This window comes from Ostrea edulis, chromosome 5 (assembly GCF_947568905.1).
Source record: "Ostrea edulis chromosome 5, xbOstEdul1.1, whole genome shotgun sequence".
Classification (NCBI taxonomy): Eukaryota; Metazoa; Mollusca; class Bivalvia; order Ostreida; family Ostreidae; genus Ostrea; species Ostrea edulis.
The window spans coordinates 72,750,074-72,765,954 of record NC_079168.1 but is presented as its reverse complement, the minus strand read 5'-3'; the positions used below and the strand labels follow the sequence as shown (position 1 = coordinate 72,765,954).

The 15,881-nt window shown below is 35.2% G+C and overlaps 1 protein-coding gene across 1 annotated transcript in view; it reads left to right on the top strand.

Annotated features, from left to right (window-relative positions):
* Positions 1 to 15,881, top strand: part of LOC125649082 (eIF-2-alpha kinase GCN2-like) — a 71,909-nt gene that overhangs the window by 20,468 nt on the left and 35,560 nt on the right. The window contains exons 17-25 of the mRNA XM_048876311.2: positions 279 to 452; positions 1,344 to 1,433; positions 3,061 to 3,236; positions 7,296 to 7,420; positions 7,896 to 8,062; positions 9,687 to 9,797; positions 14,792 to 14,944; positions 15,187 to 15,251; positions 15,515 to 15,623. Coding sequence (XP_048732268.2) covers positions 279 to 452; positions 1,344 to 1,433; positions 3,061 to 3,236; positions 7,296 to 7,420; positions 7,896 to 8,062; positions 9,687 to 9,797; positions 14,792 to 14,944; positions 15,187 to 15,251; positions 15,515 to 15,623 — 1,170 coding nt within the window. The remainder of the gene's footprint in view (positions 1 to 278; positions 453 to 1,343; positions 1,434 to 3,060; positions 3,237 to 7,295; positions 7,421 to 7,895; positions 8,063 to 9,686; positions 9,798 to 14,791; positions 14,945 to 15,186; positions 15,252 to 15,514; positions 15,624 to 15,881) is intronic.

The window sequence follows — 15,881 nt, the reverse complement described above, 5'->3', positions numbered from 1 at the left end:
GCATTGAGTAAATCACATGTTGCAAATTGAATCTTTTTATCAGTAGATGCAAATAATACCAAATGTGGGAAGGAGTTAGTGACAAGGTCATGGGATAAATTAGTTACATGATTGACAGCTCGATGATATATACAAAATAATGTCTCCTCATTGCACACTCGGGAGGCTCTGCCTCCTCGTGTACAATAACTTGACGATATTTTGTATACATGATCGAGCTGTCAATCATTTAACTATTACATAGTGCCTTTTCTCAATTCTCTGACATTCTTGTTTAGGAGATGCTGCTGCAGATAGCACAGCACATACAGCAGTTTTTACATGCACACAACAAGCCTCCAGCCAAGTCCTTCTATGAGGAGATGATGATGAATAAGAGGAAACAAGAGGAGGAAAAGGAAGAAGAGCAGAGGAAAGAGTTAGAGAGGCTGAAAAAGAAAGAGGAAAGAGAGGTAAACAGTGAAAAAGAGTTAGAGGCTGAAAAAGAAAGAGGTGAGAGAGAGAAACAGTGAAAAAGAGTTAGAGAGGCTGAAAAAGAAAGAGGGAGAGAGAGAGAGAGAAACAGTGAAAAAGAGTTAGAGGCTGATAAAGAAAGAAGAGAGAGAGAGAAACAGTGAAAAAGAGTCATAGAGGCTGAAAAAGAATAGAGAGAGGTAAACAGTGAAAAAGAGTTAGAGAGGCTGAAAAAGAAAGAGGCGAGAAGTAAACAATGAAAAAGAGTTAGAGAGGCTGAAAAAGAAAGAAGAGAGAGAGAGAAACAGTGAAAAAGAGTTAGAGAGGCTGAAAAAGAAAGAAGAGAGAGAGAGAAACAGTGAAAAAGAGTTAGAGAGGCTGAGAAAGAAAGAGGAGAAAGGTAAACAGATCCACATGTGTAACAACTCGAGCGGGAAGGACAAATACTTTATGTTCTCACATTTACATTCTAAAAGTGGTGATTATTCATAGGCTTACTGAAAAGCAGAATGAGTTTAGTATAGTAGAGAGTGACGATGACGACTGTTCCACTTGAAATGCTGTGAAATCGTTAATGTGGTGTGAAGAAACAAATTGACAATGTAAATTGTTCCATTTAAAATTCTATGAAATCATTTTCATTAATTTCATGGTGTGGACATTTCCACGAATTTTAAATTCTCAATGAACAGGTCAAATTAAAATGCAAAAAGGATAACAGATTGACATCCACAAAATCATGCTTATATTTCTCAAACCACAAAAATTTGAGCCCATGAAAATTGATGATTCTACAGTGATTGAAAAGGCCATGAAGATAACTTTCAATGAAGTACAGCCCATATTGATTTTTTCAATTCCACTTTATTTCTGTTATCTCCTATTTTCAGTTACAAACTCTGGAGATTGAAATCCAGAGAAGGAAAGAAGCTTTAAAGGAAGAGAACAAGAAGAGGAAAGAGGAAATAAAGCAAGAACATGTAGGTAGTTTCACATCAAATAAGAACATGTAGGTAGTTTCACATCAAATAAGAACATGTCGGTAGTTTCACATCAAACAAGAACATGTAGGTAGTTTCACATAAAACAAGAACATATCGGTAGTTTCACATCAAATAAGAACATGTCGGTAGTTTCACATCAAATAAGAACATGTCGGTAGTTTCACATCAAACAAGAACATGTCGGTAGTTTCACATCAAATAAGAACTGGTAGACAATTTCAAACAAAGCTAGAACATGTAAGCGGTTCAAAACAAGAACAAGTAAGCAGTTCAAAACAAAGCAAGAACATGTAAGCAGTTCAAAACAAAACAAGAACATGTAAGCAGTTCAGAACAAAGCAAGAACATGTAAGCAGTTCAAAACAAAACAAGAACATGTAAGCAGTTCAAAACAAAGCAAGAACATGTAAGCAGTTCAGAACAAAGCAAGAACATGTAAGCAGTTCAAAACAAAACAAGAACATGTAAGCAGTTCAAAACAAAGCAAGAACATGTAAGCAGTTCAGAACAAAGCAAGAACATGTAAGCAGTTCAAAACAAAACAAGAACATGTAAGCAGTTCAGAACAAAGCAAGAACATGTAAGCAGTTCAAAACAAAACAAGAACATGTAAGCAGTTCAGAACAAAGCAAGAACATGCAAGCAGTTCAAAACAAGAATATGAAAGTGGTTCAAAACAAGAACATGCAAACAATTTCAAACAACTAGTACATGTTGACAATTTCCAACCCTACTTTTATAACCATACTACATTGCACTAAATGATTAAAATGTGATAGAATACATATTCTGAATTGAAGGTGGAAGTTCAAATCCCATCTGAGCAGAATATAATGTCTTATACCGGGTAGTGACTGTTACTACAAAGTTAGAATTGAAAATCACTGTTCTGTTGGATGAAACCTTCAGAATTAGCATACCTAGTCATACACAATGCAAAAATCTTACAACACTTAGACAAATCTATGGCTTCGGTTTGAATTGACACTGTACATATGAAAAGTATTATCTTGGTATGAACTGACACTGTACATATGAATGGTGTCATTTTTTAAATATATATGAGGTTATATGAACTTTGACGCTGTATGTCTGCATACTTCATGAAGTGTGTTAGCGCTTCATGAAAAGTATGCAGGTGTGAAAAGCATTGCTCTTCCTACCTTCATGTATTTTCAAAAAGGAATTTATTTCTTACATTTACATTCTATTTTCATTTCTGTCAGAGAATTTCAAACCATTAAAATAGTGATACTATATTTATCAAGATTCATATGCACATCGTTCATATTCATGAGGAAATGGCTATTATTTCAATCAGTAAAGATGTCGAAGGCAAAAACATGGGAAAGGTAAATATTTTGGTATTCATTGACACTATAAATAGGATATTTTCTAACTCGAATAAAATGATCAGGTAGAGCTAATGAACTTAACAAAAATTACAGTTGATCATACTTTTATTTTCATTCCATGACTTACATAGAAATTTAAGAATTTTAAATTAACAAATCATAAATAATGTATTTTTGTACAATAGTACTTGTAGCTGGTGAAATGCTGATTCATGTATAACTTTCGCAGCGATTGTAATTTGTTGTAGGTGGAGGAGAAGCCCGTCTCTGTCCTATCTTCGTCTCCCACCTCTGATGCGGTGCTAAACTTTTCCCCTGTGGGAACCCCAGGGAATGTCAGAAGAACTCGAACCTCCGTCTCACCGTCACCACTTATTGTCAATGTTAACAATGAACTGAAAGATAACAAAACCAAAAGACAAAGGTTTGTGAAATTGAAAAATTGCAAAAAAAAAAAGTTCTGTGTAGCAGGAAATTAACTTGTGGAGGAAATTTCGCTGCATTCACAGAAATTAAAGTTCTACAAATTCAACATACAGTGAATAACTCTTAAAAATTTGATGATGAAATGTAGTCCAAACATACACAATGATCATCCAAGTTACTATCATGATATACACTGTCACCTCAGTATATAGTCACCCCTGCATACCACCATCGAAATATGTAAAACGGTATTTCCATAAACGCTAAAAAAAAACCCACCGATATAACACCAAAATTGTCTATCACCACCCACCGCCCCATTACAGGTACAGAATTGTCTATCACCACCCACCGCCCCTTTACAGGTACAGAATTGTCTATCACCACCCACCGCCCCTTTACAGGTACAGAATTGTCTATCACCACCCTCCGCCCCTTTACAGGTACAGAATTGTCTATCACCACCCACCGCCCCGTTACAGGTACAGAATTGTCTATCACCACCCTCCGCCCCTTTACAGGTACAGAATTGTCTATCACCACCCTCCGCCCCTTTACAGGTACAGAATTGTCTATCACCACCCACCGCCCCGTTACAGGTACAGAATTGTCTATCACCACCCACCGCCCCTTTACAGGTACAGAATTGTCTATCACCACCCACCGCCCCGTTACAGGTACAGAATTGTCTATCACCACCCTCCGCCCCTTTACAGGTACAGAATTTTCTATCACCACCCACCGCCCCGTTACAGGTACAGAAGGTCATTACCTTTACACTTTCCTCAATAACAATGCCAATAAAACAGATCAGAAGTCATGACTACTTAATTGGTGCGTCCAGTGAATCGGATCAAATCTAAATTCAGTGTGTGTCATGAAAACGGGGAAATATAGATAATTTTGATAATGGCTTAAATATATTTCATTTTAAAATTAAGAATTGTCTCTGAAATTGCCCAGTAGAATAACCGTGTGTTGACAACAGAGAAACTTAAACATGGGTGTTCATGTACTTGTACATAAAACTACTATCAGCTGCAGTAAAGTTGTTTGTAACAAGAATGGAGAAAATGCAATGGACCAGACCGGGATTCAAACTCGGGGCCCCATGAATTTAATCAGGTTCTCTACCAACTGAGTTATCTGGCCAATGGTGATCGAACCCGGCTGACAGCTACATTCCTCCCTCCTTAAATGTCTTCACACTTTGGAGAAATGTCTTCACACTTTGAAGACATCAACCTAGGATCTTAATCCCCTGGCAGGCATTTTCACCTGTTAAGTTCCAAGGGCTGGCCTACGGCACCAAATATAACATAGGAAAGGAGAAAATTGATGGCTGGACTGAGAATCAAACCTGGAAGCCCTGAATTACTAGTCATTTGATCTAACCACTGAGCTACTCAGGCTGACATCCACGGTCCATATAGCCCTAACTACTACATATGGAATTGTACCATGTGCGTTTTGATGTGTGATGTAACGTCATATTTCTGTATTTCAGAAAAAAGTGGCAGCCATTACACATGTTTGTCAACTGCTCAACGTATTCAGTCATTGTAGCATCTACCATGACACAAATGGAATAGTTGTACATAGACTTATGTGTTTTACAAATGCACAATCACACAACATTCCACTATCTAATGAAGTTTTAAGAACTAGAGCAAAACAATTTATGCATTTTTATACATTTGTATTTTGAATGGCAATATAAGGACAATAATTAATTGATAACCACTTTATTTTCAAAATGATGAATTAAAATGGTCAAACTCTTATAATGCCACCCTTGATATAGTGCCAAAATAGGCAGAGACAAAAGCTCGCAATATAATGAGGTGGCAGTGTACTATTAGTTATACAGTTAGTTAGTGACCTGATACGGAAAAATACATGGTGTGAAAAGAAAACCTGTATTGGGTGAGGTGAAGCGGGTTTTCTTTTCACACCATGTATTTTTTCACAGGTCTCTAACTAGCTGTGTAACGAATTCATCACGTCGAAGACCTCTAACTTTGTACAAGTATGTGGGGGTCTATGTCATACAACTTATCGCTTCACCAATTTTGTCATGGCTTCAAGTCGAACCGAACAATAAATTACTCGCTCAATACGGATTTTTCTCGCATGATACGGTTTTTTTTCACGGTATCATGTGACCAAGATCTGACCAATTAGATTTCAACAATTTTGTCTGAGGCATGATAAATATATTTACATAATGCATTCAGTCTCTAATCTAGTGCAGCGGTGACAAAAGATCATGTAATTATGTCTGTTCATTTCGAAAGTTTCTCAAATGCATGGACAGTCCACTGTAAATGTTTTACGTTTATTATAAGAGAGAGCATCAGATCTACATCTAAATTTCCTAATCGAAAATGAATTGAATAATATAATAAAAGGAAATCATAGATATAAATGTAGGTTTTGTATAATTTTTTCTTTTCCACGAATTTGTGATACAGCGATTTGCTTCAACATGGGAAAATCACAATTTTTTCCAACCACAATGTTAATCTGGTATATAGTATACTGTATTATGGAATATTTTGCTCCTCCTTTATTTTTGTTCATATCGCTGGCTCTATATTTCAAGATGGCCACTGTGGTCAAATGTGTGTTGACGCCCCTCCTGGTTGATCTGGCTATCAAATGAATATCTGTTGATTTATTCTTAAAGAGTTAAAAGAGGATTTTACTTATACACCAGGTTTTAGATGGGGTATTTTAAATCTTACCATCTAAGAAAATGAATACAAACTGTACATTTCTTAAGGACAATAATGTAGTTTTTAAAGATACAAAGGATATAGCTGAATGTTTTAATAATTACTTTTGTAACATTGGTCATGAGATAAGAAAACATTTTGATGATATTTTACCTACCGTTCAAGAACAAATGCCTAGAAATTCTTTTACAATACCAGGTATAACCGCAGAATTTGTTGAAAATGAGATAAAACATGTCTGCATCAAAAGCAACAGGTTTGGGTGGTACCTCTGTGAAACTTTTAAAACTTTCATCAAGCCGTGTAGTGATATTCTTACATATACTTGTTAACTATTCTATATCTTCATCTATATATGTACATCGAAAAAAGCACGTGTTGTACCAGTTTCTAAATCAGGGTATGGATATTTAGTTAACAACTATCAACCTGTATTCATTTCACCCAGTGTTTGCAAAATTTTAGAGAGGCATTTTTAATTCATGAATATTTGCCTGTAACTTCCCTAATTACAGATTTTCAATCTGATTTTAGGCCAAAACACTCATGTGAATGTATTCCTATTTCCCTAGTAGATAAATGGTTAAAAATATTGGTGAAGGTGTCCTTTTTATAGACTTATAGAAAGCATTTGACACTGTCAATTACAAGGTTTTATTACACAAAGTCAAGTCCTTAGGTATATATAATGATACTTTTGAATGGTTTAAACCGTATCTTATACTTCATGCACAGAGATTTATTTGGAAAGGCAATCTACATGTAACAGATGAAAAGAATGTACAATGTATCTATTGAAGTTTTACAAGGCTCTATTTTAGGCCCATTGTTTTTTATCTTGTATATTAATGACTGCCACAAGCGCTGAAGCATTCTCATGTAAATGAGTCAGTAAAAAACAAAGATGTGTGAAGATCTGCAGCGCAGTATACATGTATGTTGGATTAAGTGTTAATCTGTCTAATACCCAATGTATACTTGTTGGGTCTGTACAAAGATTATCAAAGTGTCGATAATTATTAGTGGTAGTGTCAGAATGTGTTCAGGAGTCAAAATTACTTGGTGTTACTATTGATGAAACTTTGTCCTGGGAAAAGTCATATAGAAACCAAGAGAATTGGCTTTTCAAAAGAATAAGATATTTCATGTTAATGCACTGTTGAAGATTTTTAATAGATGTACTATGATTTTTTCCACATTTTACATATTGCTGCAAAAATGTACAGGCGGTAAATCTGTATACATGTATATAGAGGATGTCAGTTTTAGTATAATTTATTTTTGTGCAGGAGGTAATTCTGAATTCTGATAATTTTTAGGAGAACCAGTACTCCTTGCAGAGATTCCAGTGACGACCATGTCTGTCAGAATCACACGGGGGGCATTGTTGTCCTGGCATTTAACACAAAGGGGGAAAGAACCATACACAGGGGAACATGTTTAGGTTAGTATTCAGTTTAGTGCATTAATATTCGGTGTATGTGACGAAATTGAACGATGAATCTTATAAAACAGACATTGCTTTAGTGCAAAAATAGCAATTATATGATTACCCATGGCTTATAAATATCCATGTACGACAAAGGACAGGGAATAATCAGTACAGATACTTGGTATTAATTACATTTATCCAAAGAAGCATGCCTCCTCAGCCAGATTTTTATTATTTCTTTGCAATTCATTGCTAGAGGGGGTATAGTAATGTGACCAGTCTTGTGCATGTGAGAGTGTGTGTAATGCTGAGTGTGTAGACACTCTCTAGGACACATTTTTTGCTTGATTGATTTGATACTTCACACGTAGCTTTGTTATCAAGAGAGGAAGAACCCTATTGACACTTATTGCAAGGGGATGCTCTATCTTACAGATCTCTTGTTGTTTGAACACTGAGCAGACAAGCTTGATGTTAACTTTTTTAGGGCATGGCTCATCTGGGAACACAGTGTATGTTGGAATTGACACAACATCTGGTGAACTTGTCACGATATCTGAGTGGGTTCTGAAATGGCGACATTATGGTCGGAAGAAACTTCTGAGGAAGGAGGATGAAGATGAAGACAAAGAGGGTGTGGCTTGTCTTAAACAGGTGAGAGGGTGTGGCTTGTTTTAAACAGGTGAGAGGACATGGCTTGTCTTAAACAGGTGAGAGGGTGTGGCTTGTCTTAAACAGGTGAAACTTAATTAGTTCCTTTCATAGGTAGGACTGACTAAAGTATTGCCATCTTCCAATAGAGAATGTGGCTTGTCTTAAATAGATGGGGCAAATTTATTATCTACTTCCATCAGGTGGCGCAAATTTATTATCTACTTCCATCAGGTGGCACAAATTTATTATCTACTTCCATCAGGTGGCGCAAATTTATTATCTACTTCCATCAGGTGGTGCAAATTTATTATCTACTTCCATCAGGTGGCGCAAATTTATTATCTACTTCCATCAGGTGGCGCAAATTTATTATCTACTTCCATCAGGTGGGGCAAATTTATTATCTACTTCCATCAGGTGGCGCAAATTTATTATCTACTTCCATCAGGTGGCGCAAATTTATTATCTACTTCCATCAGGTGGCGCAAATTTATTATCTACTTCCATCAGGTGGGGCAAATTTATTATCTACTTCCATCAGGTGGCGCAAATTTATTATCTACTTCCATCAGGTGGCGCAAATTTATTAACTACAGTTAAACTTCGGTATCTGAAACACTGATATGTCGAATAACATGGATATGTCGAAGTGATTCAGAAGCTGCGGTTTTCTGGGTTCCATCAAGTTCGAGATAACGAGGTTTGACTGTGTGTGTGTCTTTCCAATAGAAAGGATTGTGACTTGTCTTGAACAAGTGGGGCAAATTCATTATCTACTTCAAACCTGGAGGGTGGGGCTCAACTTAATCAGGTGGGGCAAATTTATTAGCAACTTAAGAGAGTTTCAAATGGAGAGGATGTTGCTTGTTTTAAACAGGTGGTGCAATTACTTTTTAATCTACTTTCAACAGAGAAGTTGTAACTTGCTATAAACAAATGGACTAAGTTGTGCTCTTCCAACAAAATTGAAATGGCTTTTCTAAAACTGGTAAAACTAAATTGCCTCCTCATAACAGACAAGATGTGACTTGATTTAAACAGGTGGGACTAGGGTATTATCTTTTATCAAAACGAAGTGACAAATTCATAGCTGGATGTTATATGTGTGTTTCAGGTTTGTTCCTTTGAGATCATGCTTGCATTGATGTTTACAAGCTTCTACTACCCAACTCTCTGCTCATCAACAAAGCTCGTTTTTGCTGTCATCTGAACAAAAACATGAGTGACTGCGATTGAAAACAGTAATTTATTACTTAGCAGATGATGAAAGAAATCTTCGACAAAAGAATCAGGGGGGAAATTAGCTAATACAATTTTATATCAAAGTACCTGCAAAGCTAAATGTCTCAGTCTAATTTCCCCCAAAGATGACGAAATAACGAAAAGAATGCTACACTATAAGATGACAAATCAAAAGCATCACCGTATATGTTGGATGTTATATTTGTGCATCATGTTTGTTTAATGTAGGATTCATGATTGTGTACCAGTACATTGAACATGGGAAACCCATGTTTTTAAGAGACTTTGATGGAGAATCTTGAAATCATTGCTTCAGTTGATTGTTTTTGATATAACTAGCAGCGTATCTTGCCGTTTTATTGAGTGTCATTTTTCCATACAGGTGCACAGTATTGAACAAGAGCTGTTGTCCCTGATTCGCTTACACCACCCCAACCTGGTTCATTATCTTGCAATCAAATACCAGCAGGATCCTGGGAAAATCACTGTCTTCGTAAGTTTTTACATACTGAAGCTCAAGTGGGTGAACTGCACCAAAAACAATGTCACCCAATACGCAATTTCTGAGTTGCCCAGTTGTTATTTCCCTTTTTTAAACTCTTGTACACGGTGAGATGCAAACAATGTTTTCATATTCATGCGGTAGGTACAAATGTTTATCGCTGTGTTCATATATTGTCTTAAGGATGATTACCAGACGTCGTGCAACCACCCCGAACTGCAGGGACACACAAATTTAGACAGTTTATGAGTATTTGATGATATGATAGCTCAATCACCATCTATCTTTGAATAAAGGTATCACTCGTGTAGAAGAAATGAAATTATTTCATATTTAATTTAATGGCCAAATTCGAACAAATTATTTTTGATAGGGTCTGACAGTTTAATGTATACTAATGATTGATATAAACAAAAATTTACGTTTTCATAACTTTCATCCTTATTAGCATTGCCAGTCTTTATTGTATGTATACATCTTGTACCCACCCAAGCGTTGAACAGAAATACTGAAAGTACCAAATCACAAAAGAGCTGATACCTCAGGAATTGCATATTGGGCTAATAGAGTTTCATTAACTAACCAAAAATCTCATATTTCTAGCTAAGATTCTTCCAGACAATGACAATGTAATAAAAGGTATCCATGGATTGGTGATAAATCTATCAATTTCGTTGGTTTAGCATGTTACTTTTGACTTTCTCATTAGTCCTCAGACAGATTCCTATGGGAAGTGATTACAAATCACATTGAAATCCTAACTAGACCACTTGGACTAGTGCTTACCAGCTTTTACCAGCCCAATCCAATATTTACCAACCTGATCCAATATTCACCAGCTTCATCCAGTACTTACCAGCCCAATCCAATATTAACCATTCTGAACCAATATTAACCGATTAACCAGCCCAATCCAATATTTACCATTCTGAACCAGTATTAACCGATTAACCAGTCTGATCCAATATTAACCATTCTGAACCAATATTAACTGATTAACCAGCCCAATCCAATATTTACCATTCTGAACCAGTATTAACCGATTAACCAGTCTGATCCAATATTTACCATTCTGAACCAATATTAACCAGCCTGATCCAATATTATCCTGCATTATCCAATATTTATCAGCTTCATCCAATATCTTTCAGCCTTATCCAGTATTTATCAGTCAGGTCTGATATTTACCAGCTTGACCCAATATTTACTAGTGTTTTGGCTTTGGTGTAGTTCTTTAGGCACACACTAATTTAATGAAACTATGATGCCCTATTTAACATTTGAATGGGCCATTTTCAATTTTTGACAGGCTGCATTTTATGTGTACTTTGATTAGTGAGACTTTTATTTTAGTGCCTATAATGCTGAAGCAAGAGAACTAATTTATGATTGGTCAGAAATAAGAAATTCTCTATATTTCCACTGTAATGTATGATTGGTCAGAAATAAGAAATTCTCTATATTTCCACTGTTGTACATGACAGAAAAGCTAATAGCAATGTTACATCATCTTTGATCGCACTAAATTCAGAATACAACAAAGTTCACATACAGTAAACAGAAGTGTGTAAACAAATTAAGAAATGAGTAAATTTTTCTTGTGTCTTATTGGGCATCTACAGAATTATCCAGCAGTACGTTTGCCTACACATAGGCACCACACAGCTGGAGTTCAGAAAACAAGGACAATATACAGGCACTGCCAAGTACACTGTGTGTGTGAATACACATGGATGTTGAGATCTTGTGATAATTCCGATTCCCAAATGCCTTAGAAATCTGTCAAAGGTAGAGATTCTTGTGGGCCTGGATAGTGTTTATACCATTGTTCACTACACCAAGCTTGATAAGCTATAGAGCTTATATATTTATTAAGATGGATAGTGTTTATACCATTGTTCACTACCCCAAGCTTGATAAGCTATAGAGCTTGTATATTTATTAACAGTTTTTTTTAATGGCTCTTTATTTGAAATTAAGCAGGTCTAGTCATTAACAATAGTTCTATTAAATTGAATCTCTAAAACATTTTTTTCCAAATGTTACAAAAGTAATGAAATTATGATCAGTTATGCGGAGCCTTTGCAAAGGTTTGCCGTTTTTGAATGCCCTTCTACATGTATATTATTAGGTTCTCTCCTTCTACATGTATATTATTAGATTCTCTCCTTCTACATGTATATTATTAGATTCTCCCCTTCTACATGTATATTATTAGGTTCTCCCCTTCTACATGTATATTATTAGATTCTCCCCTTCTACATGTATATTATTAGATTCTCCCCTTCTACATGTATATTATTAGATTCTCCCCTTCTACATGTATATTATTAGATTCTCTCCTTCTACATGTATATTATTAGATTCTCTCCTTCTACATGTATATTATTAGATTCTCCCCTTCTACATGTATATTATTAGGTTCTCTCCTTCTACATGTATATTATTAGATTCTCTCCTTCTACATGTATATTATTAGATTCTCCCCTTCTACATGTATATTATTAGATTCTCCCCTTCTACATGTATATTATTAGGTTCTCCCCTTCTACATGTATATTATTAGATTCTCTCCTTCTACATGTATATTATTAGATTCTCCCCTTCTACATGTATATTATTAGGTTCTCTCCTTCTACATGTATATTATTAGATTCTCCCCTTCTACATGTATATTATTAGATTCTCTCCTTCTACATGTATATTATTAGGTTCTCTCCTTCTACATGTATATTATTAGATTCTCCCCTTCTACATGTATATTATTAGATTCTCTCCTTCTACATGTATATTATTAGGTTCTCTCCTTCTACATGTATATTATTAGATTCTCCCCTTCTACATGTATATTATCAGGTTCTCTCCTTCTACATGTATATTATTAGATTCTCTCCTTCTACATGTATATTATTAGGTTCTCTCCTTCTACATGTATATTATTAGATTCTCTCCTTCTACATGTATATTATTAGGTTCTCCCCTTCTACATGTATATTATTAGGTTCTCCCCTTCTACATGTATATTATTAGGTTCTCCCCTTCTACATGTATATTATTAGGTTCTCCCCTTCTACATGTATATTATTAGGTTCTTCCAAAAGGGGTAATTGTTTTAGTGTGAATTCTTCTTCTTCTTCCGCTTCTTATACAAAGTTTGTCCGGGCCATAACTTTTTTGTCTTTTGACATAGGCCTTTGATATTTGGTATGTGGATATACCATGATAAGACAGTGTGTTGCATACCATTTTTGATGACCTTGAACTTTTATGTAAAGGTCAATTAATAGAAATTTTTGGACATTTTTTTTTCCGGACCATAATTTTTTTTGTCTTTTAACATAGGCCTTTGATATTTGTTATGTGGGTATGCCATGATAAGATAGTGTGTCACGTGCAATATTTGCTGACCTTTGATCTTTTATGTAAAGGTCAAATAAAAGAAGTTTTTGGGCATTTTTGTTGTCCGGACCATAACTTTTTTGTCTTTTGATATAGGCCTTTGATATTTGGTATGTGAGTAAATCATGATAAGACAGTGTTTCACGTGTCATTTGTGATGACCTTTGACCTTGACCTTTTATTCAAAGGTCAAATAATAGAATTTTTGGGCTAGGCCTTTGATATTAAGTATGTTGGTATGCCATGATAAGACTGTGTTGTGTGCCAGTTTTAATTACCTTTGACTTCAACCTTTTATGTAAAGGTCAAATAAAAGAAGTTTTTGGACATTTTAGTTTGTTGTCCGGACCATAACTTTTTTGTCTTTTGACATAGGCCTATAATAATTGGTATGCGAGTATACCATGATAAAACAGTGTGTCATGTGCCATTTTTTTGCTGACCTTTGAGCATATATGTAACGGTCAGATAATAGAATTTTGTGGGCATTTTTGTTGTCCAGACCATAATTTTTTTGTCTGTTGACATAAGCATTTGGTATATGGGCATACCATGATAAGAGTGTGCCAGTGTCTTCTTTTTTTTTTTTTTTTGATGACCTTTGACCTTAACCTTTTATGTGAAGGTCAAATAATATAATTTTTGGAGCAATTTTTTTGTCCGCACCATAACTTTTTGTCTTTTGACAAAGGCCTTTGATATTTGATATGTTGGCAAGTTTAATTTACTACCATATGTTCACAACACTGTTCCTCGTTTGAAACTCATATACATATAGGCGAATGTTATGTACTGCCAGTCTTAATTTTCCACTTTAAAGATGATCCCAAAAAACGTTTTTAAAAAACTATGGAAAATGGAAGGGAAGACATCAGTTTTAGTGTGCTAAAACAATTCTTCTTAGTTTATTGCTGTAACAAATGGCCTTACATAGAAAAACTTCCCATGTATTTAACTTTTAAATCTTAACTGAGTTGATGGAGTCCCACTGTAAATATTCCTATGCTTCCGAGATTGAAGATTTGGGACATGCTTCCGAGATTGAAGATTTGGGACATATTCTGTTTTCTCTTTCTTCATGTATTTGTCTCTTTGTCCACAATGTTAGTAAATTTTAAATGTACAGACTTCAAACCTGGTTATGTGAAAGGTCAGGGTCAAAGCTTTGGGACTAATGAAGGTGAAGGTCATCATCATTGCTAAATTTGCTAAAATTGAACTTGGAGGCATAGTGTTTCATGAACTACATCTTTTTGTGAGTTTTGCATGGTTCATAATTAGTTATCTTTCAGTAAATATGTGTGCTTATGATCAGCATATCATTATTTATGATTGTTAAACGGTTACCTTTCATTATGTTTAGTATATGTGTTTTTATGATCAGCATGTCTTTATTTACGACTGTGAATTGGTTATTTTTCAGTATATGTGTTTACGATTTTGTATAAGTTATTTTTCAGTGATGTGTGTTTCTGATCAGTTGTTTATGATCAGTGAATTGGTTATTTTTCAGTATATATGTTGTTTCTGATCAGTGAATTGGTTATTTTTCAGTATGTGTGTTTACGATTGTGTTTTATTTGCAGCTGTTGATGGAGTACTGCAGTGGAAGTAGTTTGTCGGTCAATATTCGAAGAAAACGACCCATCCATGTTGCCCATTTAAAGCATCACACAGAAGAAATTTTGAATGCATTAGCCTACTTACACAACAAAGATGTGGTTCACAAAAGTTTGAGGGTAGATATCTATAGATTAGAATAATTATGAAAGAAGACTATTCTTTTGTTATTACTCTACTTTAGTTCTTAATTATTTAATATTTAGATAATTTTGGGAGGTTTGTTATTTCATGATCTGGTATAAAGTTATTTTATACTGATTATAATTGATTGAAATACATTTTTAATTGTTTCATAATGAGAAGTTATGGATTTGTCACAGAATGTAGTCTGACTTCCTGAGAAAATTGATCATTGTAGGCTTCTAGTATCTTTGTGGATACCACCGGCAAAACAAAAGTAGCCGACTACAGCATCGAGAGAAGGTAACATTGATATTGTTTGATAAGGTGAAGCATGAATGCATATTTTATCCAAGCTTGTCATTCTATAGGTTATCAGATTTGTTCTATACTCTGTAGGCTGTAAGCATTCTTTAGTAAGCCTGTCTCTTTGTAGGTTATCAGATTTGTTCTATACTCTGTAGGCTATAGGCATTCTTTAGTAAGCCTGTCATTCTATAGGTTATCAGATTTGTCATGCACTCTGCAGGCTGTAAGCATTCTTTAGTAAGCCTGTCTCTTTGTAGGTTGTCAGATTTGTTCTATACTCTGGAGCAGTCCAGACCAGGAGTCCACTTCGATGACCACAGGCCAGCACAGGGCAGAGCAAGCAAGAAAGGGGATGCCTACAATCTGGTATATAAGCTATGGGTAGTCAGATGTTTTAGCCCAAAGATACTTTGGCCCAAAAGTTGGACACTTCGGTCCAGACGTTTCAGCACAAAAAATTGGACTCTTCACCCCAACTTTTTGAGATACTGTGGCCCTTTTTTTCATCTGAGACACTTCAGGTCTTTTTTCGGCTTTATTTTACATTTCAACAAATTTATAGTATATTGACACTTTGGCTCAATGACATTTCGGCCAGAAACACTTTGGTCCAAATATAAAAAT